This window comes from Pelophylax lessonae, assembly GCF_965119305.1.
Source record: "Pelophylax lessonae genome assembly, chromosome: 3".
NCBI lineage: Eukaryota > Metazoa > Chordata > Amphibia > Anura > Ranidae > Pelophylax > Pelophylax lessonae.
The window spans coordinates 347,865,760-347,892,475 of record NC_138770.1 but is presented as its reverse complement, the minus strand read 5'-3'; the positions used below and the strand labels follow the sequence as shown (position 1 = coordinate 347,892,475).

General features: G+C 39.9%; 1 protein-coding gene across 1 annotated transcript in view; it reads right to left on the bottom strand.

Moving 5' to 3' along the window:
* Positions 1–26,716, bottom strand: part of KCNQ5 (potassium voltage-gated channel subfamily Q member 5) — a 749,354-nt gene that overhangs the window by 110,342 nt on the left and 612,296 nt on the right. The window contains exons 6-7 of the mRNA XM_082251332.1: positions 22,015–22,125; positions 14,134–14,229 (exon numbers count right to left, since the gene is read on the bottom strand). Coding sequence (XP_082107458.1) covers positions 14,134–14,229; positions 22,015–22,125 — 207 coding nt within the window. The remainder of the gene's footprint in view (positions 1–14,133; positions 14,230–22,014; positions 22,126–26,716) is intronic.

The window sequence follows — 26,716 nt, the reverse complement described above, 5'->3', positions numbered from 1 at the left end:
GCCAGTCAGAACAATCCACTTTTATTCCTGATCACAGCTCTGCCCTCTGAACTCCTTTGTTTCCACACAGAATAATTCCTGAATAGATTATTAGACTAGTAACATCAGAATATTTCATCAACCTTCTTTCTCACTCTGTATATTCAGTAAAATGATGAACATTGTTATAACTGCTTTAATGCATAAAATATATCAAATGCGCATTATAAAAATAAATGAATGAGCTGCAAAAACACATTTTTTTCTCAAAACATTGCTGCAAATTTAAAACAGGATGAAGCCAAATAAAATACCAAACTTATAGTTAAAACAATGATGTTATTCACTCATGTTAGTTAATTGTTCTCAGACTTGATTGATCACTTCTTCACATCATTTAAATTATACTTTGATGAAATTAAATTGACGCTGAAATGTAAAATGAATTTTCCTAGCGTAGTGTCTATGTGAAATTTCACAGTTGGTGATAACATTTCACAGTCTTTATATCTGCTGTTGGTACAACATTATTACTAATATACAGTATATGGTAGTACAAAGGTTTCTCCATCTAATAGCACGTTTAGACAAATAATGCTTTGGAACTTGTGTCTCATTAAACATATTAAGCTTGAATTTAAAGGCAAACTCTGGGAAAATGTACAATTTTGCCTTGTAGTGAGACTGTGCCAGCAATGAAAGGATTAATAGCTTGTTTTGTCTAGGAGAAAGGAGAAGCAGTTTACTTCCCACATGGAAGAAAAATATATTTAAAATATATTTTTTAAAAAATTCATTTTTTTCCCCCAAATATATCGGAAATATATTTGAAATGCTACAATTTTGGCCATATTCAATATATTTCTAAAAATTGTTCCCTAAATATATTGGAAATATATTTTTCTTCCATATGGGTTACCTGATCCTCCACTCCCCTGGCAGATGGTGCCCCCCCCCAAGCTTTGGTGGTGGACTGTCTCTCAGCGCCATCACGTAAATTGAAGGGCAAAGGACCCTGTTTGGTCTTGATGACGCCAGGACACTAGCCTTCTGGAGGGTGAGAGAGAAGAAGCTGCGAGGTCCAGCCTAGCTGGGGGGAGGAGCAGAGGGTTGGGTAAGCACATCCTATTTTTTTTGTTCTCCTAAACCAGAATGAGCAATTAACCATTGCAGTACAGGCACTGCCCCACTGCAAGAGGTAATTTTTTAGTTGTTTGCAGCAGGGCTGTAATCTTCTTAAATTTTGCCTTCCTTGGTTTCTCTTTTCCCATTACCAACACGCTAATGAAAATTGCAAATAAAACCATTTAATTTTCATTACATAACTTTGTTGGACGCAGTAATACCATCACTGGGTCTTTGTGCTTCTCTATGCAAAGCAGGCTGAAAATTACTTGTGGGCGGGGCTGAAATGATGCTGTACATAACTTTCTCAAAAGATCACACTGCCCTGCCTCATTATTTTCCTCAAGAGCCCAAGAAAGGGCTTGATGATTCTGAAGGGTTTTCATCCCAAAATTGAGGTGGGCTCCATCTGACGTGCTACAACCTCTAATGTACACTGTGAGAAGCTCACAGTGTGTAGCAAAAGCAGAATAAGCAATTTCAGTACAGACAAGGAGCCTATACAACTGTGTGAGAGTGAAGTTAAGGCTTGTGTTCTACTGTAAGGTTCATTCTACATATATCAGCAGGAAAACCCAGTTTTGCCCCAAAACATGAGCTACGTAAGGGTAGGCATGCTTGTCAGTAAGAGAGGCAAATGGATTTTAATGGACATACTTCTGACCTAGGTAGGCTTGATTTGCACACTAATGCAGCCCAGACATGAGTGAGTTTTCTCTTTTAACAAATAGTTTGAACAAAAAAAAAATACTTGATTACTCCATCCACAAACTCAATGTGAATAGGGGAATCCTTCTCGCTGAGCTATTGTGTTCTGACAGCAAAGAGACTTCTCCGCAGTCAGAATACACTGATCAGCACTGCCGGCTATAGACTGATGCTGATCGAGCAGGGAAAACCCAACATTGGGGTGGTTGTGCAGGAGTTCACCGGTACAACCACAGTGCCCATACATGGTTTTGAATTTGGCCTGTCCTTGCTGAACTTTACCTCAACACTTGAGTTAAAATAAGTAGATGTGGGTGCCTAAGTTGCATTACACTGGAATATTGATCAGGACCACCTTTACCTTTTAACCTCATATACAGCACAGTTTAAAAAGGTCACAGATGTCCATGCCTACTTTTAGTGCTAGCCATGCAGTGTATGTTAAAACAATTATATTAGATGGAGAGATCTTTTAAGACACATAATAATACCCATTTGTTCTGCATCCTAGTTTGAGCTCTGGCGATTTTTACTGCAGCTTTTCAAAACCCAGAAAGACTTAAAACAAAGGGTATCACATACAGACAAAAGTAGACACAGAAGACAAGCTTATAGAAGCACTTAAAGGTAGTAATAAAATGCAGTTAAAGGAATTTTGAAGAACCCCAGCTGTATTTTCATCAGTACTAAAACATTAGTCAGTTATATGCAACACACAAACAAATACAGAGAAAGTAAACGGTAGTTAAAGTATAACTCCACCTTGCTGAGGTATAAAAAGCAATCCTCTCTTGATCAATTAAAGAGACCCTGTCACCAACTTAAAGTAGAAGTACAGCCAAAGCTCGTTTGGCTGTACGCCTGTGGCTGCAGCTGATGTCACAGAGCCGGTCTAGGCTTAGGCAAGATCGTGACAATGAAGTCGGGATCCACCCACATGCCTGGACCAACACTCGGCTCAGCCTAGATCGCCCCTCCACAGCTCAGCGTTCCAGTGAGCAGGGGGGGGGGGGGCGGGGTGGGATAGAGCAGACAGCAGTGACTGACAGTCACCAGCTCTCAGCTCGGGGAGCTCTGAGAATCTAGCGATCAGCGGTGTTTGGTACTGCTACAGGGCGGCCATGCTGTGCAGAATCCTATATATATATATATATATATATATATATACGTGATTATGCACTTTCAGGGTGTTGGGGCGTGAGTTTACAAAGCCGGAGCTGGTCAGCGGGTCCCCGGCCCGATGCCCGCCGGCACCCGCTGATTGTTTCGTACACTGACAGAATGGCAGTCTGCCTAAGTAAACAAGGCAGATTGTCATTCTGTCAGTAAGGAAGACTGTAAAGCAGAAACACCTATCCATGATTTCCACTAGTAGAAGCACCTACCCCACTACACTGAAACATTAGCTAGGCACACAGTTATAGTAGAACTATAGGCAAAACTTTTTTTTCCATTTTGAATAGAGCAAGGAAGGGATATAACCCCTGTCAGATTTTTTTTTCGCTGTCCTTGTCCCATTGCGAAGATTTCCCTTCACTTTCTGTTCCATAGTCAAACAGGAAGTGAGAGGAAATCTAGGTCACCAGAACTAGTGTCCCCATTGGAAGATTTCCCCTCTATTACGTTTCTCAGGACAACCCAATATTTGGGATTTTCCTTTACTTTCACTTTAAATGCTAATGGTAAACAGGACAAATAGGGAGGGTGAATCTCCCTAACAAGGGCACATAAAGCAATAAAAACTAACAGGGGTTTTAATCATTCTCCACTATATCCAAAACTAAAAAAAAAAAGTTTCGCCTTTAGTTATACTTTACCTATTTGATCTACGGGTGTCCGCAGAACTTTTTTCAGGGGGGAAGCATCATTTTAGGGTCACCCATACTCTGCCCCTTTTCGACAATGTCATGAAGGGGACATCAGTCACCGCTCGAGCCATGACTCGCGAGTATTTATTTTTAAAGGGGTAACAGCAGAATTTTTTTTAAAGCATTTGCTAACCTAAAAAAATTGATCCTGCTCCCTTAAAGCATGTTATACAACACAGTGCTTGTGCTGTGTAATTTGGCCACTTCTATCACCTAAAATACCTGGCTGATCCTGCCCGGCAATGTCCTCACCTCTGTAAACTGACCACGGTATACCATGGCTGTTGAGCCTTCACACCACGGTCAGTCTACGTGCCTTCATCATCTGCAGCCCTCCTGTCCTCCTCAGTCCTCTATCCCCCCTCCCTCCCTGCTTGTCTGCTCCTGTGTCAGTGCTCGCCCCTCCCCTTCCCTCCTGCTGCTGTATATTCATATACATTTTTATATCCTGTTTATAGTCTGTTTAATAATCTTGTGTGCCCCTGTGTATGTGTCTTACAATAAAAAGGCTGAGAGGAGAGAGCTGGCGGGTCACATGAGCGGCGATCGGCTTAACAACCACTTTAAAGGGGAAGTTGAGATTTCAGGGGGGGGGGCACTTGCCCCCCATTTCGGACGCCCATGCCTTTGATCACCCCTGATGTTAACCCCTTCCCTGCCAGTGTCATTAGTACAGTGCCAGTGCATATTTTTAGCACTGATCACTGTAACAATGCCACTGGTCCCCAAAAAAGTGTCAAAAGTGACCGCAATATTGCAGTCCTGCTATAAGTCGCTGATCACCGCCATCATTAGTAAAAAATAAAAAACATATCCCATAGTTTGTAAACACTATACCTTTTGCGCAAAGCAATCAATATACGCTTATTGGGATTTTATTTTACCAAAAACATGTAGCAGAATACATATTGGCCTAAATTGATGAAGACATTTTTTAGATTTTTTTTTTATTGGATGTGTTTTTAAAGCAGAAAAAAAAAATATATATATATATATATATATATATATATATATTTTTTTTTTTTCAAAATTGTCAGTCATTCTTTGTTTCTAGCGCAAAAAATAAAAATTGCAGGGGTGATCAAATACCACCAAAATAAAGCTCTATTTGTGTGAAAAAAGGACATACATTTATTTTGGGTACAGTGTCGCACAACCGCTCAATGCAGTGCCATATCACAAAAAATGGTATGGTCAGGAAGGGGGGGGGGGTAAACCTTCCAGGGGTCAAGTGGTTAAACAAACTTTTTTTTGCCTTTACCTAAATTTCCTTTTTTTCCACTTACAGGTGGTGTGAGGCACTGATGATGAAATCAGACACGTAAAGATGCATTCTGGGAACAGTATATTACCAGTGCCTTCCCTCTCAGATGATGTACACTGTCACATGTCTCAGGGGGCAGACCCAGAGTTCCAGGAAGTAAAGAGAGATGGATTCATCGGCCTTTAGCAAAAAGGCCACCGTGAAAACAATGGGGAGAAATAAATTGCAGAGAGTAAAAACCTGCAGTTATCAATAGGTTTGAAGATTGCCATTACTAAACACTTCTAATAAATTTCTTTGTTTAATTTTTAGGATAAGGGTGAAGTTCCTCTTAAAAAAAATGCATGTAAAAGCACACAAAATGCAGGTATTTTTAATTGCTTACTTGCAGGATTTTTCCTTCCTCTATTTTTTTAAAATATTTACTTTCAATGTGCCTTAAATTTGACTACTTCAGGAAAAATAAATCCCCTAGCACAGCCCCCTTCCTCCTTGCATGTCATAGCCCTCTCCTTATCTGGTAGTGTATAATTATTCTCTGTGCTGGCCCTGCTCCTCTGCCCTCCGCTCTTCTCATGTCTCTACATAACCTTTTGGGTAACTGCAAGAGAAGAAGCGATGGGGAGTACTTTAGAGTGTCACTTTAATGACAGCTCTAAGGCCGCCGGAGGGGTCTGTGTGCTCATCAACATTGCAGCCACTGAAGACCTTGAGGGCAAAATGGCTTCCACTGAGGAGCACAGTGATGAGCGGGTTGCCCGGAGACATTTGCAGCCCCAGAGAGGAGCGGTGGTGCTGGAGGAGAGGCAGGTAATGGAATGGAGGAAAGCGCCCGCAGGATGTCAGAACAAGATGACAGGTACGGAGCTTTAGTGACGTGTGGCTGGCCTTGATTACATCCCGGCCATGACTTTGAATTATGGCTCTCATCCTGCTGAGACTACTGATATTACATATAAGATGGTAGCTCCCAGTAGTAGACTCAGCTCTTTTAAATATTTATGCAAGGCAGCCTTTTACAGATAAATAATAATAATATGCATAAAATATGTAAATGCATATATAATCTTATGGTAACATTGTTGTTGAAATTAATGGTCTGGTGACAGGGTCCCTCTAAATAAATTGCAAGGATTTTGGCAGTCTTAATGTCAAAGTTCAACCGACTACCATTTTTTGAAGCTCACAAATTGATGTTTTAATTCTTGCAATTTTAATTGACAGCAAATTGGACAAGAAACACAATTTTTATTAACACTAAATTACAAAAACAACTGTATCAATGACATATTTTATAAGAAATTTTTAACTAAAGCGGAGTTACCCTTTAAGAAACCTACATTATTTTATTATTACACGTTGCCTAAGGAATAAAAGGAATGTTGTTAATCAAGAATACAGGAGTCCTATAAAGAACTGGTCAGCAAAGCATATTAATAAAACCAGATCAGAATTAGAAAAGTAGATAAGGGTTTTGGAGAATAACAAAGCATAACACTCTCAGCAACAGGCACATCATGTAGTTCCTTGTGCATACAGTACAATGCTTTTTCAGGGAAGCCCAATATTTAAAGTATAACTAAAGATAAAACTTTTTTTTTAGTCTTGTAAAGAGTGTAGAGGAATTAGAACATGCTCTTTTGCCATCTGTGTCCCTGTTAGGGAGATTCACTATCTTTATTTCTCCTGTTTACCAATATTATTGAAATAGAAAGTAAAAGAAAACCTCAAATTTCTTGTTATTCCAGAAAAGTACTAGAGTGGAAATCTTCTAATGGGGACACTAGTTCTGGTGACCTGAGGGCCCCCAAGGAATTACCTTAATTTGCAGAGATTTCCTCTCACTTTGGCTCTGGGACAGGAAGTGAAGGGAAATCTCCCCAATGGGACAAATGGGATGAAATAATCTGACAGGTGTTATAACCCTGCATTAGGCTATCGAAAATAATAAAAAAGTTTTGTCTATAGTTTTACTTTAATGTATGACATTTTAACTGGGTGCTGTGTTTACTAATATACAATTTAATGCAATGTAAATGTGACTGATGAATACAATGTACTATGTTTTCTTTGTAGCTCTTTAGTATTATGATGAATTATTGCTATATCATCCCATATGACAATGTAAAATTTTTTTGGGATTTTATGCAATTCTTTAAAGGTGAACTCCAGACACATATAGAAAATAAAAACAGCTTTTTGGTCATTAAATATTTAATGTACACTACCCTTTAAAAAATTGGGGTCATCCAAACACCTCAAACTTAGATTCGTCTGTCCATAACACTTTTTTTCAATATTCCTCTGTCCAATGTCTGTGTTCTTTTCTGTGCCCGTCCTAATCTTTTTTTTTGCCACTCTGCCTAGAAGGCCAGCATCCGAGAGTCGCTTCTTCACTTGGATGTTGAGACTGGTGTTTTGTGGGTACCATTTAATGAAGCTGCCAGTTGAGGACCTGTAAGGCATCTATTTCTCAAACTAGAGACTCTAATGTACTTGTCCTCTTGCTTAGTTGTGCACCGGGGCCTCCCACTTTTCTTTCTGTTCTGGTTAGAGCCCGTTTGTGCTGTTCTCTGAAGGGAGTAGTACACACCATTGTAGGAAATCTTCAGTGTCTTGGCACAGACTGTCGAGTTTCAAAAGAAAGTTCTCTTTTTCTGGCCATTTTGAAAGTATATTCAAACCCACAAATGCTGATGCTCCAGATACTCAACTAGCTCAAAGGAAGGCCAGTTTTACAGCTTCTCTAATTAGCACAACAGTTTTCAGCTGTGCTAACATAATTGCACAAGGGTTTTGTAATAATGAATTAGCCTTTTAATATGATTAGCTAACACAATGTACAATTAGAACACAGGAGTGATGGTTGCTGGAAATGGGCCTCTCCACACCTATGTAGATATTCCATTAAAAATCAGCCATTTCCAGCTAGAATAGTCATTTACCACATTAATAATGTCTAGACTGTGCTTTTCTTAAAAAAATAAGGACATTTCTATGTGACCCCAAACTTTTGAACGGTAGTGTATTTTAAATGCAGATAGTGTAACTACCTTAATCGAATTTATGTCATACTCTTGCAGTCCTCTATACCACAGCATTGAGACAAGGAGACACACATGCATAGAGAGTAAGGCTTTACTGCAGTGCACATTTGCTGACAAAGAACATGCTGACAGGAGGAGAAAGCTGAGTGAGCAGAGCTATGAGCTCATCAGTCAGCTTTTGCCCCTTCACGTACAGTCACAGGCTGGGGGTGGGGAGGTAGCCAAGCTGCATTGCTTAGGTGCAGTAGAGAAAAATCAAGTCAGCACCACCTGGCTATGTCATCAGGCAGAGTTGTGTAAAGCTGAGGGCCGGATGGACAGAAATAAAAAATCCTTCAGGGGTAAAGCAAGTCCCATGTTTGTATTTAGCTGTTTGTCTGGAGTTCAGCTTTAATGTCCAGCTGTACTTTTTGAAAAAACTAACACTAAACAACCTTCCTTTGCTGTCACTAAAACCTAGTAACAAAGCTACATACCTCAGTAGCAGAGGGGCAGCCTGCTTCGATATGTGCAGCTACCTGCAGATATTGGTGCCTGTGCAGATCAGTGTTAATTTCGTCGACTAAAACCGACTAAAACGTTTTCGTCGACTAACACAATTCAGATGACTAAAATACGACTAAAACTAAAATGGCATTTTAGTCTTAAGACTAAAATACGACTAAAACTAAAATGACATTTTAGTCAAAAGACTATAACTAAAACTAAATCGAAATTTGCTGCCAAAAATTAACACTGGTGCATGCTCAAAGCATAAATAATAACATATTAGATTTTTCACTCCGGGACCAGCAGTAGTATATAATGAGTTTTGAAATTGTAGAAAAATGCTTAAATAATGCATTACAAATTACAATTGAACTACACCCATTTGGTTATAGATGACTAAAATGAGTTTTAGTCGACTAAAATGTAGGGCGTTTTAGTCGACTAAAATATACTGGAGTTTTAGTCGACTAAATACGACTAAAACTAAAACACTTGCAGAAGACTAAAATAGGACTAAAACTAAAATGCCATTTTAGTCCTAAGACTAAGACTAAAACTAAATTGAAATTTGCTGCCAAAATTAACACTGGTGCAGATTATGACTGTGCATCAAAGTAGACCCCGGATCTACTAGTGGGGTAAGTAAGCACATGGTGCCATAGGTTTAATGTCAGCCATACTGTATGTCTAAATTTCTCTTGTTTAGTAAGAATCAGTCATTCATCAATTCATACTAAACAGTGTGGATGCATGAATCTCCACTGCTGGATATTTAGGCAGCTGCAAAACTTGCAGCTATCTGAACAACCAAGATGATGTAGTCACTCTTCTGCTGATAGCAGAGGAACAAGTATCACAGGGAGCTGAAGAACATCCAGCGATTAGCAAACATCAGGGCCTCCTTAACCACTTTACCTCTGGCCACTGTGCCTCTACTGCGGCACAGTGGCTCGTTATCGTCCAGCGACGTAGACCTATGTCGCTGGACTCCTCCCCCTGTAGGCGGCGTTCGGCGTTCGGAGGCGCACTCCCGCTGTTTTCATTCACAGCGGGAGTCGGGCCAGGGGAGGAGCGGCGGCAATCACCGCTGCTCTTCCCCGATCGTTGGGGAATCTAGTTTGGAGATCCGCCCGCCTGTGTAAACAGAGCGGGCGGATCTCCTAAGCGACAGGGAGTGACAGATCGGAGTGTTCAGCATAGCTGAACATCCGATCTGTCCCTGGCTCACTCAGTCACCTCCCCCCCCACACGTTAGTAAGCACCAGGCATACATTAACCCCTCCCTCTCCAATAAAATTAACCCCTTCCCTGCCAGTGTCATTTTTACAGTAACAGTGCATATTTATAGCACTGATTACTGCAGTAATGTCACTGGTACCCCCAAAAGTGTCAAAAATGTCAGTCAAGGGTCCGATCTGTCCGCCGCAATGTCGCAGTCCCGCAAAAAAAATCACAGATCGCCGCCATTACTCGTTAAAATAAAAAACACCAAAAATGACAGAAATCTTTCCCTTAGTTAGTAAAAGCAATAACTTTTGCGCAACCCAATCAAAATATGCTTATTGTGATTTGTTTTACCAAACATAGGTAGCAGAAAACAAATTGGCCAAAAATTTAAAAAAAATTAGATTTTTACATATTTTTTGGGAGGAATTTCATATAAAAAATGTTAAAAATATTGTTATTTTTTCAAAATAAATGCTCTTTTTTTGTTTATAGCACAAAAAGTAAAAATCGCACAGGTGATCAAATACCACCAAAAGAAAGCTCTGTTTGTGGGAAAAAAAGGACGTAAATTTCGTTTGGGTATGGCGTCGCACGACCGCGCAATTGTCAGTTAAATTCGCACAGCGCCGAATCGCAAAAAGTGGCCTGGACGTAAGACAGCAAAATCCTCCGGTGGTAAAGTGGTTAAAATAGGGCAACTTGGTGCCATTCCCGGGATTGGACATGCAAGGGCGTGTGCCTAAGCACGCAGATGCGCGCGCCTATGCACAAGGATGTGCTGATGTGTCTGTGCACGCTGGTTATTGGCCAGAGGCCATCTATGTACTGCCCAGCTTAATCAATTTTTGTCTAGCCTGGTGGTACGGACAAGCCATTCATGGCTTAAATTTTGTCTGATTCAGTGGGAATCCGACAAAATTTGAGCTGTCTATGGCTAACTTTAGTGTGGATCAGTTCAAGGGGGCTAGAAGTGTTTGGTTTGGATCTGTTTTGCTAAAGGTAGATGTGTACTCAGATTGTTATTGTGATGCAGAGGTAAAACCATAAATCAGAAGGTAAACAGTACATTTGTCATTCTTCAATCATAATAACATACCTCTGATAAAAAAAAATATATATTTTGTTTACAGGCATATGTAAGGACCCTGTTGCGTAGTGTAATTGAACCAAATGACTATTGGTTTTTTGAGCCCGAGATTATTTTGCTTCTCAATGCACAGAAAATCCAGGAAACACTGGCTGTGCAATAATAAAGTGATTATTTTTGTAACTAAGACAATCTAAATAGACTCCTATTTCTTTAACATATAAACAAAGCATGTGCATTTTATGCAAGAGCAATATACCACCACAACTGTTAATCATGGCAGAATGAAACATGTGAAGCTTGTATCTGCCATACACACAATGATTGATGCAGCTGCATACTGCTTGCATTGCTTTCCTCCTTTTGTGTACTCAAAGGGATGTTCCCTCACCCTCACGCCTTTTTAACCCCTTCCCATCCGCGCTACAGCCTATATACGGCTGCAGCGCGGACTCGAATTTTCGGGAGGCCGTTTTTAAACGGCCTCCAGTGACACGCCCCCCCGCGCGCTCCTGCGAGCGCGCATCGGGGGGAATCTGTGTCGGCCGTGTCCCTTGGACACGGCCGATCACAGATCGTGGTGAATGGCCAATCACAGCGGCCATTCACCACGTGATCAAGCCGTCCAATGAGAGATGATCTCATATGTAAACATATGAGATCATCTCTCATCGCCGGCGCTCCTTCCTCACACAGACACTGCAGTGTGAGGAAGGAGGGGGAGCCGACAGCTGCTGGGGACACAGACAAATGTAATCAGGGCACTGATCACCAGTGCCCTGATTACTGAAGGTAAAAAAACACACACACTGCCCCCACCATCAGTGCCCACAGTGCCCGCCATCAGTGCCCCCATCAATGCCCACAATCAGTGCCCATAGTGCTGCCAGTCAGTGCCCATCAGTGCCTGCTCATCTAGGCACTGATGAGCACTGACTGGCAGCACTATGGGCACTGAGTGTGGGCACTGATGGTGCTGCCCATCAGTGCTCATCAGTGCCGCCCGTCAGTGCTCATCACTGTCACCCGTCAGTGTCCATCAGTGCCATCCGCCAGTGCCCATCAGTGCCGCCTATCAGTGCCGCCCGTCAGTGCCGCCTCTCAGTGCCCAGCAGTGCCACCTCTCAGTGCCCAGCAGTGCCACCTCTCAGTGCCCAGCAGTGCCATCTCTCAGTGCCCAGCAGTGCCACCTCTCAGTGCCCAGCAGTGCCACCTCTCAGTGCCCAGCAGTGCCGCCTATCAGTGCCGCCTATCAGTGCCGCCTATCAGTGCTCATCAGTGCGGCATATTAGTACCTCCTCATCAGTGCCCATAAGTACCACCTCATCAGTGCCCATCAGTGCAGCCTATCAGTGCCCATCAGTGCCGCCTCATCAGCGCACATCAGTGAGGGAGAAAAATTTATTTTCAAAATTTACTCGCAGAAAATAAGAAAAACTTTTTTTTTTTTTTCAAAATTTTCTGTCTTTTTTCTTTTTTTTTGTAAAAAATAAAAAACCCAGAGATGATTAAATACCACCAAAAGAAAGCTCTGTTTGTGTGAAAAAAATGATAAAAATTTCATATGGGTACAGTGTAGCATGACCGCGCAATTGTCATTCGAAGTGTGAGAGCGCTGAAAGCTGAAAATTGGCCTGGATGGGAAGGGTGTTTAAGTGCACAGTAGGCAAGTGGTTAAACCTGCACAGTTTTGCTGTAGTACATTTATTTCTCCAGTAGGGTGTGCTTGTAGGCTTCTTGTGTTGTGTCATCAAGACTCTATGTTGAGAGATCCAGAGGAATGAACTAGAAATGTATTATGGTTGGCCCTATTGTTGGTTGCTTATCCAACCACTGATGACTTTGTTGTTGGTGATCTTCGGACTTGCTTTAACAAAAATCCTTGCCATACTTCTGAAGGGGTCTTTGCCTACATATTATTATCTGGGTGTAAGGTACTGGGCTCTTGCCCAGGCCTGAGGGCTTCAGTCCACTTGGCCTACCATGGGTGCTTAATAATTACTTAGGAATGCACCTTACCCACGATGATCTGACTACTACAAGGGTACTACTGGGGACACCGCATGAATCTTTACTTGCCCACTGCTTTACCCATATTGATTCAGTAGTTTTAATGATATTGCAGGGGAGTCACTACCTGATACAGAGAAAACATAGGAACCTCTATTGTATTAGATGCCACTTCTGTCTGCTGTGTGCAGGCTAAATCTGGGCTCCATGCATAGACTGCTAGCTTTGAGAAGATGTGCTACTGCTGTGTATTTCACCTAACCCAACCCCTTGGTGTTTGAAAGAAAACCTTTGAAAAGACATTTAAGACCCGGACTGTCATCACTGCAAGAGATACAGCAAATGTGAGCAATGAGACTGGGGACAAGGTTATCTCTGTTGGGGGTACCACTTTCACTTCATAATTCCCATTTAATTGGAGGTGCTTTGAGAGGGTCCAATGTTCCAAACTTGCAGTGGCTCAGCCTTCAGTTACCACACAGGTGCATGCTATTTTAGTAACCTGAAAAGGAAAAATTCTAAAGGCCATCTAAAATAGTGATACTTATTCAAAAAGCTTTCTTGAGTGTATGGGAGATAGTATTTTCACTTTCTCAATTCTGCTAAATTTGTAAGATAAACATGCAGACATGCAGAGGCAAAGTGCATTATACTGCAATGCCAATGAAGCACAGGAAAAGATAGCAAATCTGCACACAGCCATATGTCTTTATTGCTCTTGGTAAATGCTTCTGGAACCACTGATACGTACATGTGCTTGTAATGTACTTAGATAATAATGAAAGTGCATTTGCCATATGAATGCACACATTTGATTGCTGTCCAGCCAATGAATGTGCTTACAGTTAGCTATGTGTTTATGGTGCTCTGTTTTTTCTGCTTATGATTTTTTGTCACATTGTTATGATAATATTGATTAAAGTGCTATATGAATACATTTAATTGTTTTTTCACCATAAAGTATGGTGGAACATTTGTTGAAGACATGAAAACTGCATTATGTGTCCCATGCATCTGATACATGTTTTACAAGGTAAGGGTTTCTCAGCTTTTAAGCCCTTATATAATCTTTTTTCCTATATAGTTACTGCATATTTTACTTTTTTTTTTTGTGTGATAAGAAAACATCAGTATCTTTTTCTCAATGATAATAGAGGAATAGGTTCCTGCCCATAACAAATCCAGTTATTTAATTGCAAGAGTTTTAAAACACGCATTAGTATGTTATTATGATAAAAGACGTACTGTAAATGCATATTCTGGCTTTGATTACATTGGATTTGTATTTCACAAAGGTCACAAGAACATACAAGATTCCTCTGCCCTCACCTGAATTAAACTAGCAGCAGGATTCCTCCTCTTTTCAAAGTGCTTCTGTCGGTGCTGTTCCTGAACTTTTAAGGCAAACCCGGATCCAAGAATACCCTGTAATGTAATGTGTTAGTTGGTCTGTTTCTGATACTGCAAAAAGCATTGCCAAACATTAATTACGATAGAGAACAAATACAAGCACCAAAGGGTCATTAAACAACCAATATACATATTTCTTAGCTTTTCTTTTAACATTTTTGTTCTGAGACTTTGATGGTTGTGTCAGAACTATGGTGAAGAAATAGACATATCTTTCATAAATTGCATAAGAAGATTTAAGGACTGAATAAGCCCCCCTCCCCCCCCCCCAAAGAAAAAAAAACAGGGTTAGACTCAAGGCATTCACAAGGCTTCGTGAAACAGAACATCCTGTGTTTTTATCACCTTATTGAAGGGTGGTAAGCTGTGTTTGCAATCCTTGTGATAAAAAAGCTATATCCTATGGTCACTAAAAGAGATTGTATTTGAAGAGCCTTGAATATAATACTATGGAAACACAGCCAGCTAAATTGCTTATCCCAGGCGAGACAACCTTGGGGAGAAGATTTACATACAACAGAACTCAAAGAGAAAAGCAGTAAAATGTGTTATCCAATGCATACTACTCAGACATTATTTTAAAATATTTGGGAATATGATCATAAGTATCTACAACTTCCATGGTCCATCATATACCAAGAGGGGATGTAGAGATTATGGTTATATGGACAATATTCTATTGAGAATTACGTTATATCTATTATATACTAGTGTATAATGGTCAGACTATATCCCATATTTTACATCCAATCCCAAATCATGATTTTATAGTTTGCTTGCATAATAATCCTCTAGTAGATAATATTCTGATTGGAAATAACTCATGTGTAGGAAGTTTACATATACAAGTTGTTGTGTAGCAATATATACTATAACTGTATATGTATCCATATAGTTTTTAACTCTACTAAATGTGAAATATATAGTATATAGGTAAATAATTTATTCTTAATCAACATATATACTGTATTAATAATGCATACTCATTAAATGGCGTTACCAGATCTGGACCTTACATAGATATATGATAGAAATATCAGATGGCCATGCCTGCACCATGAGAATCTGGATATATTTTCATATTTCTTTCTATTAGTACTATAACTAAATTAAGAAATGTTCATCACATAATTTTAACATACATGGTTACTAGTGGAGGTGTTGCCCAATGACCCAACCAGTTAGTGGTTAAATTATTCCAACCAATGGGAATGAAGTTCCTCCTTCTGGGTTCGGCTTATTGTAATTTTTACGGCCCTTTTTTTAATACAAAATAAAAAGGAACCCAGATGTGAGATGGAAAAACTACAACACTTCAATACACTTCAACACACACACATCCATCCATCCATCCACACTCATACTCACTCATACATACTCCATCCTGCTCCACCCCTTACTTGACTCTTGAAACTCTGAAGGACGCCAGTCAAAAACTCCTCCCTAACCAGCCACCATTTTGGGAAAAGCAGCCATCTTAGGACTCTGGTAATGATCATTTTGAGCCAGCAGCCATTTTAAAGTGGTAAATATACATTGCCGATTATTTGATTATTTTTTCCTATTTTACGGTTTTCTTTATATGCTTCAACTCTTATTCTCAGGGTAAATAGATTACATTCCCAGTCATTTCAACCATAGTAGATTTTTCTCTAAAAACTTATTTTTGTTTTTCTACATTTTTTTATTACCAATTTAGCGCAATATTAGCTAATTAGTCTCCCGTTTTGCATGGTCTATTCTCACTCCAACTGCTGCAGAGTGACGGTTGGCTACGCAATTCGCAGACAATTTTGGTCTGATATTTAGAACGCTTGGTCTATGGTTTTTATTATTCCTGGGAAAACGTGATCCTGCTTCTTGTTACTGATATTACTGAGCCAAATATCCCATTTGCATTTATCATTTAAGTTTGTATTTTCTGTGAAGTTATCTTTTTGTGTCACCCCAGATCTAACTATTATTTGTGAATACATGTCTTGTGAATAAATATGCTTATAAATTCTCTATTAAAGTATGAATTCACTATGATTGGTATATGCTGTTAAAAAGAAATGAATCGATTAAAAAGAACTTGTTATACTTTGTTCAGAATAATATTCTCGAACGTGTAACGCACGACAGTTGTCAGAGCTGTCCTCAGGGCTACAGACACCAAATATGGAACTGATGCTAACAATTGCTGGGCTATGGGTGTGTACAGAGATCCTCTGTTTCATCCCTTGATAGAAATGTAAAGTTGGGTAGTTGACAGGGTTTATACCCCCTCTTTAAAATGCCTTTATTGCTTACAGTTTGTAGGTTTGATACCTAGATTTTTTTTTTTACATTGTAAATCAATGAATGTTCATTGGGCTTAGTAATAAAAAAGAAGCTATGTTTGCATCAATCAACCAATCCTGTGGTAGCAGGATTGCTGTATTTTAGATTCCCATCATTCATTGTTGGGTATTCACAAATTTCCTCTATTTACTGGCATTCATTTTACAAAGTGAACTTTTACTACAGTGGCAACCCTGGAGGGTGGGATGGACGCAGGTACTGCAGTCTGCCCCAGGAACAGCCACACAGGTGTTAGGGTTGTCTATAACTGCCCCCACCACTGTCCTCTCCCTCAGATTGTATGTGGGGAAATGAGGGGGGAATTTAGCAAGAAGAAAATAGGGGAGGATTTTTTCCTGGGGAGGGAAGGTGGCTGCATTGGTTGTGTGTGTGTAGGGACAGCCCATATTTTTTTTATAATTTTTCATAATTGCCCATTTTTTGCCCACATTATGTCATATTTGTACATTTTCTTCCCACTTACTGTTACGATTGGCTGTTTGTCAACTGCATATTTCATTGCCTATTCATAGCCCAAGTGTTGTGAGCATTAAAATATTTGCCTATGACATTTCAAATTATCACTATTTAGAGGCCCATATCCCAGTAATGTAAATTCATGAAGGCCTACCACTATCTAAGTATGCTGCTATTATCCCCATGCTTTACTACAGCACACTGTTACTATTAAAGCGGTAGTATACTCTGCTTTTTAACTTTTACCTACAGGTAAGCCTATAATAACGTTTACCTGTAGGTAAAATTAATATCTCCTAAACCTGCACGGTTTAGGAGATATTCACCATGCATGCAGCTGCTGACACCAGCGGCGCATGCGCTCTGAAGGTCTGGCGTATCTTGCGGGAGCTCCTTGCCGGCTCCTACCGGAAAGTCCATGCACGGGAGTGAGGTCATCGCGGCTCTGGCCACTCACAGCCGTGTCGGGGCTTTGTTCTAAGGTAAGTATTTCATAATGTGCTAGTATGCGTTGCATACTAGCACATTATGCCATTGTCCTGCAGGGTTTTTTTTTTTTTTGGGGGGGGGGATACATCCGCAAGTCCTTAAATTTTATTTATTTTTTTTTCTACCATGATTATATACCCAACAGTCAGAAAAAAAAAACATATTTGTTGTCTCTGTATCTTTTCTTACCAGCAGTAAAATTTGTATAAATTATAACTAAAGCAAAACTTCCTTTTTCTGAATAGAGTTGAAATCGATTTGAATACCTGTCAGGTTTTTATTGCTGTCTGTGCCCCCCTTTAGAAGGAGATTCAGGGATCCATTCTCTCCATTTGTCCTGTTTACTGTTATCATCAAAAATGAAAGTGATGGGGGGGGGGGGGGGTAACCTTTAAATGGGGACACTAGTTTTGGTGACCTGGGGGGGGGGGCAAGATATTCCCTTAATTTTCAGGGATTTCCTCTTGGTTTCAGTATTGCCTATAGGACAGCAAATGAAAGGGAATCTCCCCAATGGGACATAGATGGCAAAAATAAAACCCTCCCTTACTCTATTCAAAATGAAAGAAAAAAGTTTTGCCTATAGTTCAACTTTAACCCCCTTTCTGCTGACTGTACACATATATGGAGCCCCACTGAAGTGGGTCTTGTTCTGTGAGGCCACATATATGCATACCTGTGTTTGTACTGGGAGCCCTCTGCACAGCGTGCTCCTAGCACAGAGCCTGGGCTTTCACCGAGGGCCCTGAGTCTCGTACTACGATCAGGGGCTGGGAAACCCGTTTCCCCATCCCCTGATTTCTGTGATAGCCTCTGATCAGTCATCGTGCAGCCCACCCCTGTGTTTTCTTCTCCTTTTGAATGGAGAGAAATATTCTATGCATCCATGCCAGGGGAGAAAAATGTAAAAAAACACGTGTGTGTAAAGGAAAAAAAAAGTAAATACATTTATTTTTTTTTTTTTTTAAATAGGGGAAAAAATAGCTTGATCAAGGTTTGATCTAGGTCAGTGTCAGGGTTAGTGTTAGGGTCAAGGTAAGGGACAAAGGTCAAAATTAGGGTCTTTATATTTTAGGTAAGATTTAAAAAAAAAAATTAGTATCAGTATCAATTAGTGTCAGTGTGTTTTAGGTAGGATAAAAACAAAAAAGCAAAATGGGCACTATTTTTTCTGGGCCCTACTACAGGTACAAACAACAAATAACATTCACATATGTGGTATCACTGTGACCGCCAGGACCAGGAGAAAGTATTTTGGGTTGTTCTTTGGTAGTAAGTTATGGTAATAGCAAAAAATGTTTAATTAAAAAATATATATATTTTTTACTATTTTGCACCAGTTTGCCTTTGATGATAATAATAATAATAATAAACAGGAGATCTCTATTACCATTTACCACCCAAAAAAAAGCCCAATTTGTTATTGAAAAAAAATATAATCCACCTTGTTACACAAAGTAGATCTGGTGATTAGGGATGATCGAACGGTTCGGGTCGACCATCAGGTCGACCCGAACATTGACTGTTCGAAATTCGACCGAATTCCAAACTTTTTGCGGAAAAAATTTCGGAATTCGGCAACCAGAACTGACCAAAATGCAATGGGACAGGAACTGGGCTTTAAAAGCCTGTGATTGGACCAGAACCATCAGTAAAAGCCAATTGAGGGGGCAGGAGGATGCTAGGAATGTGATTGGAGTGACTAGGGGGTCCAGAGGCAAATCAGTAGTGAATACGCCCCCCAGTATATAACATAGCCCCGCCAAATCTCTAGCACTGTAATACAGGGGCTGTGGAAGAGAGTGGAAGCAGTTCTGTTACTCCTGCTTCAAAAGTGTCATTTAGCAATTATAAGTGTGAGGAAAGGGATATCTAGTGTAGGTAGGGTACTATTTTCCACTATAGTTAGATTCAATAATCTAGTTTCTGTAGGGAAAGTGTTAAGTGTCAGGGTGTGTGTGTATATATACCCCTACACAGAAGTTCAGATGTCATGCCTGCCTCCAAAGACGTCCACAAAAAAGCCCAATAAACGCCTGCAACAAAAACGGCCAGGTGTGAAAAAAGCGGAGCCATATGCCTGCTCTACTGCAATTCTAAGACAAACAATCTTTTTTTTTCTGGTTCTGGACATGCTACAGAGCTGAAACTTCACAGGACACTTTTTAGACCCCCCAGACTCTAAATCCAAAGAAATCTCATTTTTGTTTTTTCAATAATTTTTTCAATAATTGGCTCTTTATCAAAAACGACAATTTTTAAGAACTTTTTTTGTGTGATTAATAGTCCCTGGTGCATGACCCAGAACCCTAGGCACTTTTTAGGGACATTTATTGGGTTTTAGGGCTTCAAAATTGTGTTTTTTTATTACCGAAGTTCGGGTCCCATTGATTTCAATGGGGTTCTGGAATCCGGACCCGAACTTTCGGGAAGTTCGGGTGTTCTGGTCGAACCGAACTTTTGAAAAGTTCGATCATCCCTAGCTGGAGATATGTAATGTTTTACTAAAAGATGTCAAAGTTGCAAAATTGTGTCCATTAGGATTTGTTTTACCTTCTGTTATGATGGGGCTAATTTTATATAGTGGTGCACAAGAGGATGTTTGTTTAAAAAAAAATTAAAAATCTGCTTTGGGAGTCAAACACCAGACATGCCACACATTGCTAAGTGAATAGCCTTTATTTTTTTAGTGAAAAAACTGAATGGTTGGAAGACTATTATCCCATTTCTATGGACACATTAGTGTTTGTAGTAGGGGGAATGAAGAGATATATCCTAAATGAAGCAGGGTATAGAGGAGCAATGTCCTGACATGAACACTATATCCTCAACTTGGAATTAGACTCTATATTTTCTGTGACAAAATTACAGATACAATATTTCTGAAAATGTGTGGATATGTGAAATCGTGGATTTGTAAGAAAATTATACCTTTGACCCATGACCTTACCAACATGAGCACATTTTAGTCACAAAAACGGTATGTAAAATCATAATTTGTGACAAATTGCAGGTTACCACAATAAACAGTTCTCATTTAGGCTGCTAGTTAAATCACAGATGGTTGCAGCAACTAGTAATTTCCTTGGAATCTCTAAAAAAGTAGGTGTGTTTAATACATTCTGCAAACTATGATCACTGTGTAGCCTAGCTTAAAAAAAAGGCTTATCGTATGGTGTAAGAAGGCAATATGCATATGAAAAAGACAAATTACACTATAGTATCAGTGTTATTCTCAAATGTTTTTTAGCATGGAAATAGGAAGTATAATTAATAAAATGTGTAACAAAAGTTTTGGTGAATTAAAATGTGTATGCGTGAAATTTTAGCCGCTGTACTGTATTAAATACTTTCATTTAAAATGTATTCTTTCATTTCATATATCGATTACATTTTAAAACACATAAAGTGTAATCATCTGGATGGATAAAATAATATTTTATTGTTACCCTGCTTACACCTATTAGGGAGCTAAATGTCAGAAGCCACCCACACATTATATAACGAGGTTATATAAAACCTTAACTGACTTTCAAAGACAGTCATCAGCTTGACATATAACATTTCATTTAGCATCTTCCCACTTCATTGACTGAGTCTTCTCAGGATACGTTAACAGTGGAAGAATGTTCCAACTTCTGTTTTTATTTTAATTGGTCTCAAATAATCAAAACTGAGCATATTATGGTACTTTTAAACTCAGCATTGTGGCCTCATTAAAAACCTTCTTCTTGCAGGTATTGATCTAAAAAAGAATAAATTCAATAACACAATTCTCCAGTGGACAAAGACTAATATGTGGGCTACAGATCACAGGCAACAATCTAAAAGGAGGATATTAACTTTATTAATTAAGAGAATGCTGATATTAAAAAAAAAAACTTTCCTCTAGAATGTTAAAGAAGAATCTGAGTGTACTATATTAATATGGCTCATGGGGATATAGTTTAAGATAAACTAACACTGCAAGAGACTGCTGTTGTTTTTTCTTAATTATTTCTGTGAGTGCTGCCCTGGAAAACAATAGTTGTCTGGTGAAAAATATGTACTTGCCTACTGACAAACAGCAACCATAAGTCTGAATTATTGCTGCTGGCTACACTTTTGCACACTACTTGTAAATAACCCTTGCAGTTTTCATATAAAGTCCCCCCCCCCCCCCCAACTACCCCTTTTAATCTGTCCACCTATTTATCTATCTACAACATTTTTGTATCGTCAAATGGGTAGATAGATAGATAGATAGATAGATAGATAGATAGATAGATAGATAGATAGATAGATAGATAGATAGATAGATAGATAGATAGATAGATAGATAGATAGATAGATAGATAGATAGATAGATAGATAGATAGATAGATAGATAGATAGATAGATAGATAGACAGACATTTTTTATCCTACAGTTGCAAACATGTGAGATGTAAAACACCACTCCTTGTGTAATGCTTATCTAAATGTCAGCATTATGTATCTGGATTGTTTTTGTGACTTTAAGTTTAATACTCACTGCAGGTAACGCAAAGAAGGAAATGCCAAGCAGAGCAAACCCAGCTGAGAGAAGTCTTCCAAGCCATGTGTGTGGGGTTTTGTCACCATAACCAATGGTAGTCAACGTGATCTAAGGATGACATTGAGAAGATTTTATTATGGCATCCTCCACTACACATTTTAATTCTCAAGTTACAATGTCTGACAATCTGCATTGAATGTAATGTGTTTATTGAATGCATGAAGTGTAAACAAATATTAAGATCAATAAGGGGCTGATTTACTGAAGCTAGAGAGTGCAAAATCAGTCACATTTCTGTGTAGAAACCAATCAACTTCCAGGTTTTATTGCCAAAGCTTAACCACTTTACCGCTGCTCACTAGAGCTCTACTGCGGCAAAGTGGCTCTTGTAGGTCTGACGACGTAGACCTACATTGGCAGACACTCCCCCTTCTCGGCGGCGCGCGTGCGCCGCCGGAGGCTCGCTCGCTCCGCCAGAGGCTCGCTTCCGCTGTATTCAGTCACAGCGGGAGTCGGGCCAGGGGAGGAGCAGCGGCAGGGGGATCGAGTCTGGAGATCCGCCCGCTTGTGTAAACAAAACGGGCGGATCTCCTAAGTACTACTAAGTACTACTTTATTCCCACTGACCAGTAAAATAAAGAAAATGCCTTAATGTAAAGGGTTCATCCCAGGTTCACTAAATAAAATACCAATATTAACCACTTTACCACCGGAGGATTTTGCTGTCTTACGTCCAGGCCACTTTTTGCGATTCGGCGCTGTGCGACTTTAACTGACAATTGCGTGGTCGTGCGACGCTGTACCCAAACAAAATTTACGTCCTTTTTTTCCCACAAACAGAGCTTTCTTTTGGTGGTATTTGATCACCTGTGCGATTTTTACTTTTTGCACTATAAACAAAAAAAGAGCGTTTATTTTGAAAAAATAACAATATTTTTAACATTTTTTTATATGAAATTCCCCCCAAAAAAGATGTAAAAAACTATTTTTTTTTTACATTTTTGGCTAATTTGTTTTCTGCTACCCATGTTTGGTAAAAAAAATCACAATAAGCGTATTTTGATTGGTTTGCGCAAAAGTTATTGCGTTTACTAACAAAGGGAAAGATTTCTGTCATTTTTGGTGTTTTTTTTTTAACGCGTAATGGCGGCGATCTGCGATTTTTTTTGCGGTACTGCGACATTGCGGCGGACAGATCGGACCCTTGACTGACATTTTTGACACTTTTGGGGGTACCAGTGACATTACTGCAGTAATCAGTGCTATAAATATGCACTGTTACTGTAACAATGACACTGGCAGGGAAGGGGTTAATTTTATTGGAGAGGGAGGGGTTAATGTATGCCTGGTGCTTACTGACGTGTGGGGGGGAGGTGACTATGTGACAGAAGGACAGATCGGATGTCCAGCTATGCTGAACACTCCAATCTGTCACTCCCTGTCACTTGGGAGATCCGCCCGCTTGTGTTTACACAGGCGGGCGGATCTCCACACTAGATCCCCGATGATCGGGGATGAGCGGCGGCGATCGCCACTGCTCTTCCCCTGGCCCGACTCCCACTGTGACCGAAAACAGCAGGAGCGAGCCTCCGGCGGCGCGCAGGCGCTGCCCAGAAGGGGGAGTGTCTGACGACGTAGTACTACGTCGTCAGACGATAACGAGCCACTCTGCCGCAGTAATATTACTGTGGGCAGAGGTAAAGTGGTTAATTAACCAGTTAACCATTTTTTAAGTGCAGAGATTTCCTGTTGAAGCACATTGCTTGATAAAAGTGACGTCAAATAATCACTATTGAGTTTTGTAAAAACATGTAAAAAAAAAAAAAGAAAAGAAATCTGTGTGTTTTATATAATAAGAAAATGCGAAAGATGAAGCATGTAAGAATATTAGTAATATATCAAAAACTACTTTAAAGTTAAAATCTATAACATTATCTTAAAATATGTTTACACCGAATATACACTATAATTTCTCTTTGAATCTTCTGTCTCTAACCAAAAATGAACGCCACATCTACAGTATAAAATGATTTGTATTTTTATGCACAAGGATCAATAAGCTGTAAAATGGCAAGTACAGGTAAAACCATGACAAAGAGTTGTAACATTTCAGACAGTCTTGGATATGGCTTTTTGGAGCTATATTAAACAGAACTAAAGTAAATAAATGAAAATAAACAGTGAAGTCACTGTTAATAGTAACTAATATTATTATTTTTTTTCATTTTTTTTCCCATAAAATAAGTTAAACCTGATTTGATATTATTTGTAACTTTATATTTTAATTGGTTTTCCTGTTTTAAAAAATCAGCCCAGTTTTGTTGAATACAGTGATAAATGGATCAGTTTTCAAACTAATTCAGATTATTTAAAAAAAATCATTAAAAACAAAATATTGCTGATAGCTTGCATCAAATCTCACAATTTTAAGCCTTTTGTTTTTGGGAAGGAAGAGCCCTTGATGCTTAGGGGTTTATTTACTAAAGCTAGAGAGTGCAAAATTAGTCACACCTCTGCAGAGAAACCAATCGGCTTCTAACTCCAGCTTGTTTATTTTACCACTTTACCACCGGAGGATTTTGTTGTCCTACGTCCAGGCCACTTTTTGCGATTCGGCACTGTGCGATTTTAACTGACAATTGCGCGGTCATGCAACGCCATACCCAAACAAAATTTACGTCTTTTTTTTCCCCATAAATAGAGCTTTCTTTTGGTGGTATTTGATCACCTGTGCGATTTTTACTTTTTGCGCTATAAACAAAAAAAGAGCAACAATTTAAAAAAAATAACAATATTTTTCAGATTTTTTTATATGAAATTCCCCCCCCCCCCCCAAAAAAAAGTAAAAATCAAATTTTTTTATCATTTTAGGCCAATTTGTTTTCTGCTACATATTTTTGGTAAAAAAAATCGCAATAAGCGTATTTTAATTGGTTTGCGCAAAAGTTATTGCGTTTACTAAGGGAAAGATTTCTGTAATTTTTGGTGTTTTTTTTTAACGAGTAATGGCGGCGATCTGCGTTTTTTTTTGTGGGACTGCGACATTGCGGCGGACAGATCGGACCCTTGAATGACATTTTTGACACTTTTGGGGATACCAGTGACTTTACTACAATAATCAGTGCTATAAATATGCACTGTTACTGTAAAAATGACACTGGCAGGGAAGGGGTTAATTTTATTGGAGAGGGAGGGGTTAATGTATGCCTGGTGATTACTGACATGTGTGGGGGGGAGGTGACTGAGTGACACAAGGACAGATCGCAGGTTCAGGTTCAGTTCTGTGCAGGCCAGTCAAGTTCCTCCACCCCAAACTTGTTTTTCTATGTCTTTATGGACCTTGCCTTGTGCACTGGTCCAAATCATTTAGGTGGGGGGGGGGGGGGTTATAGTGTGGGGTTGTTTTTCAGGGGTTGTGCTTGGCCCCTTAGTGGCAGTGAAGGGAATTCTTAAGGTGTCAGCATACCAAGACATTTTGAACAATTTCATGCTCCCAACTTTGTGGGAACAGTTTGAGGTAGGCCCTTCCTGTTCCAACATGACTGCACACCAGTGCACAGATTAAGATCCATAAAGACATGGATGAGTGGGTTTGGGGTGGAGGAACTTGACTGGCCTGAACAGAGTCTTGACCTTTAAACGATAGAACGCCTTTGGAATGAATTATAGCGGAGACTGCGAGCCAGACCTTCTCATCTTCATCAGTGCCTAACCTCACAAATGCACTTCAGGAAGAATGGTCAAACATTCCCATAGATAAAATGGGCATCCCCAGAACTCTTTTCAGGGGAGGGGGGGAATCATTTTAAGGTCATCCATACTCTGCCCCTTTTCGACAATGTCATGAAGGCGACATCCGTCACTGCGCGCGCCACGACTCGCGAGTATTTATTTTTAAAGGGTAAACGGCAGAATTTATTTTTAAAGCGTTTGTTAACCTATAAAAAAAAATTATCCTGTTCCCTTAAAGCATGTTATACAGCACAGTGCTTGTGCTGTGTAATTTGGCCCCTTCTATCACCTAAAATATCTGGCTGATCCGGCCTGGCTATGTCCTCAACTCTGTAAACTGACCACGGTATACCATGGCTGCTGAGCCCTGACACCATAGTCAGTCTACGTGCCTCTGTCACCTGCAGCCTTCCTGTCCTCCTCAGTCCTCTATCCCCCCTCCCTCCCTGCCTGTCTGCTGCTGTGTCAGTGCCTACCCCCTCCCCTACTGCTGCTGTAGTAGTTTAATTTAAAGTTTCATATCCTGTCTACAGTCTGTATAATAATCCTGTGTGCCCCTGTGTATGTGTTTTATAAAAATAAGCCGTTCTTTACCAGTTTTCAGAGTGCAGATCGCCACTCACGTGACTCACCGCCTCTCTCTTACTCTCAGCCTCACCCCCTTCCCTCTTCCCCCCTCCAGACTGATGTCAGTGGGGAATCCTCGGCCCCACCCGCTGTAGGCAGCTGTTAGACGGGGAGAGGAGAGAGCCAGAGGGTCACATGAGCGGCGATCGGTGCTCTAAAAACTGGTAAAGAACGGCTTATTTTTTTTAAAACACATACACAGACACAGGGGCGCAGACACACAGCATTATTAAACAGAGCAGACAGGATGGTATAAAGTGGCTTAACAACCACTTTAAAGGGGAATTTGAGATTCGGGGGGGGGGGGGCACTTGCCCCTCCTTGTGGGCGCCCATAATAG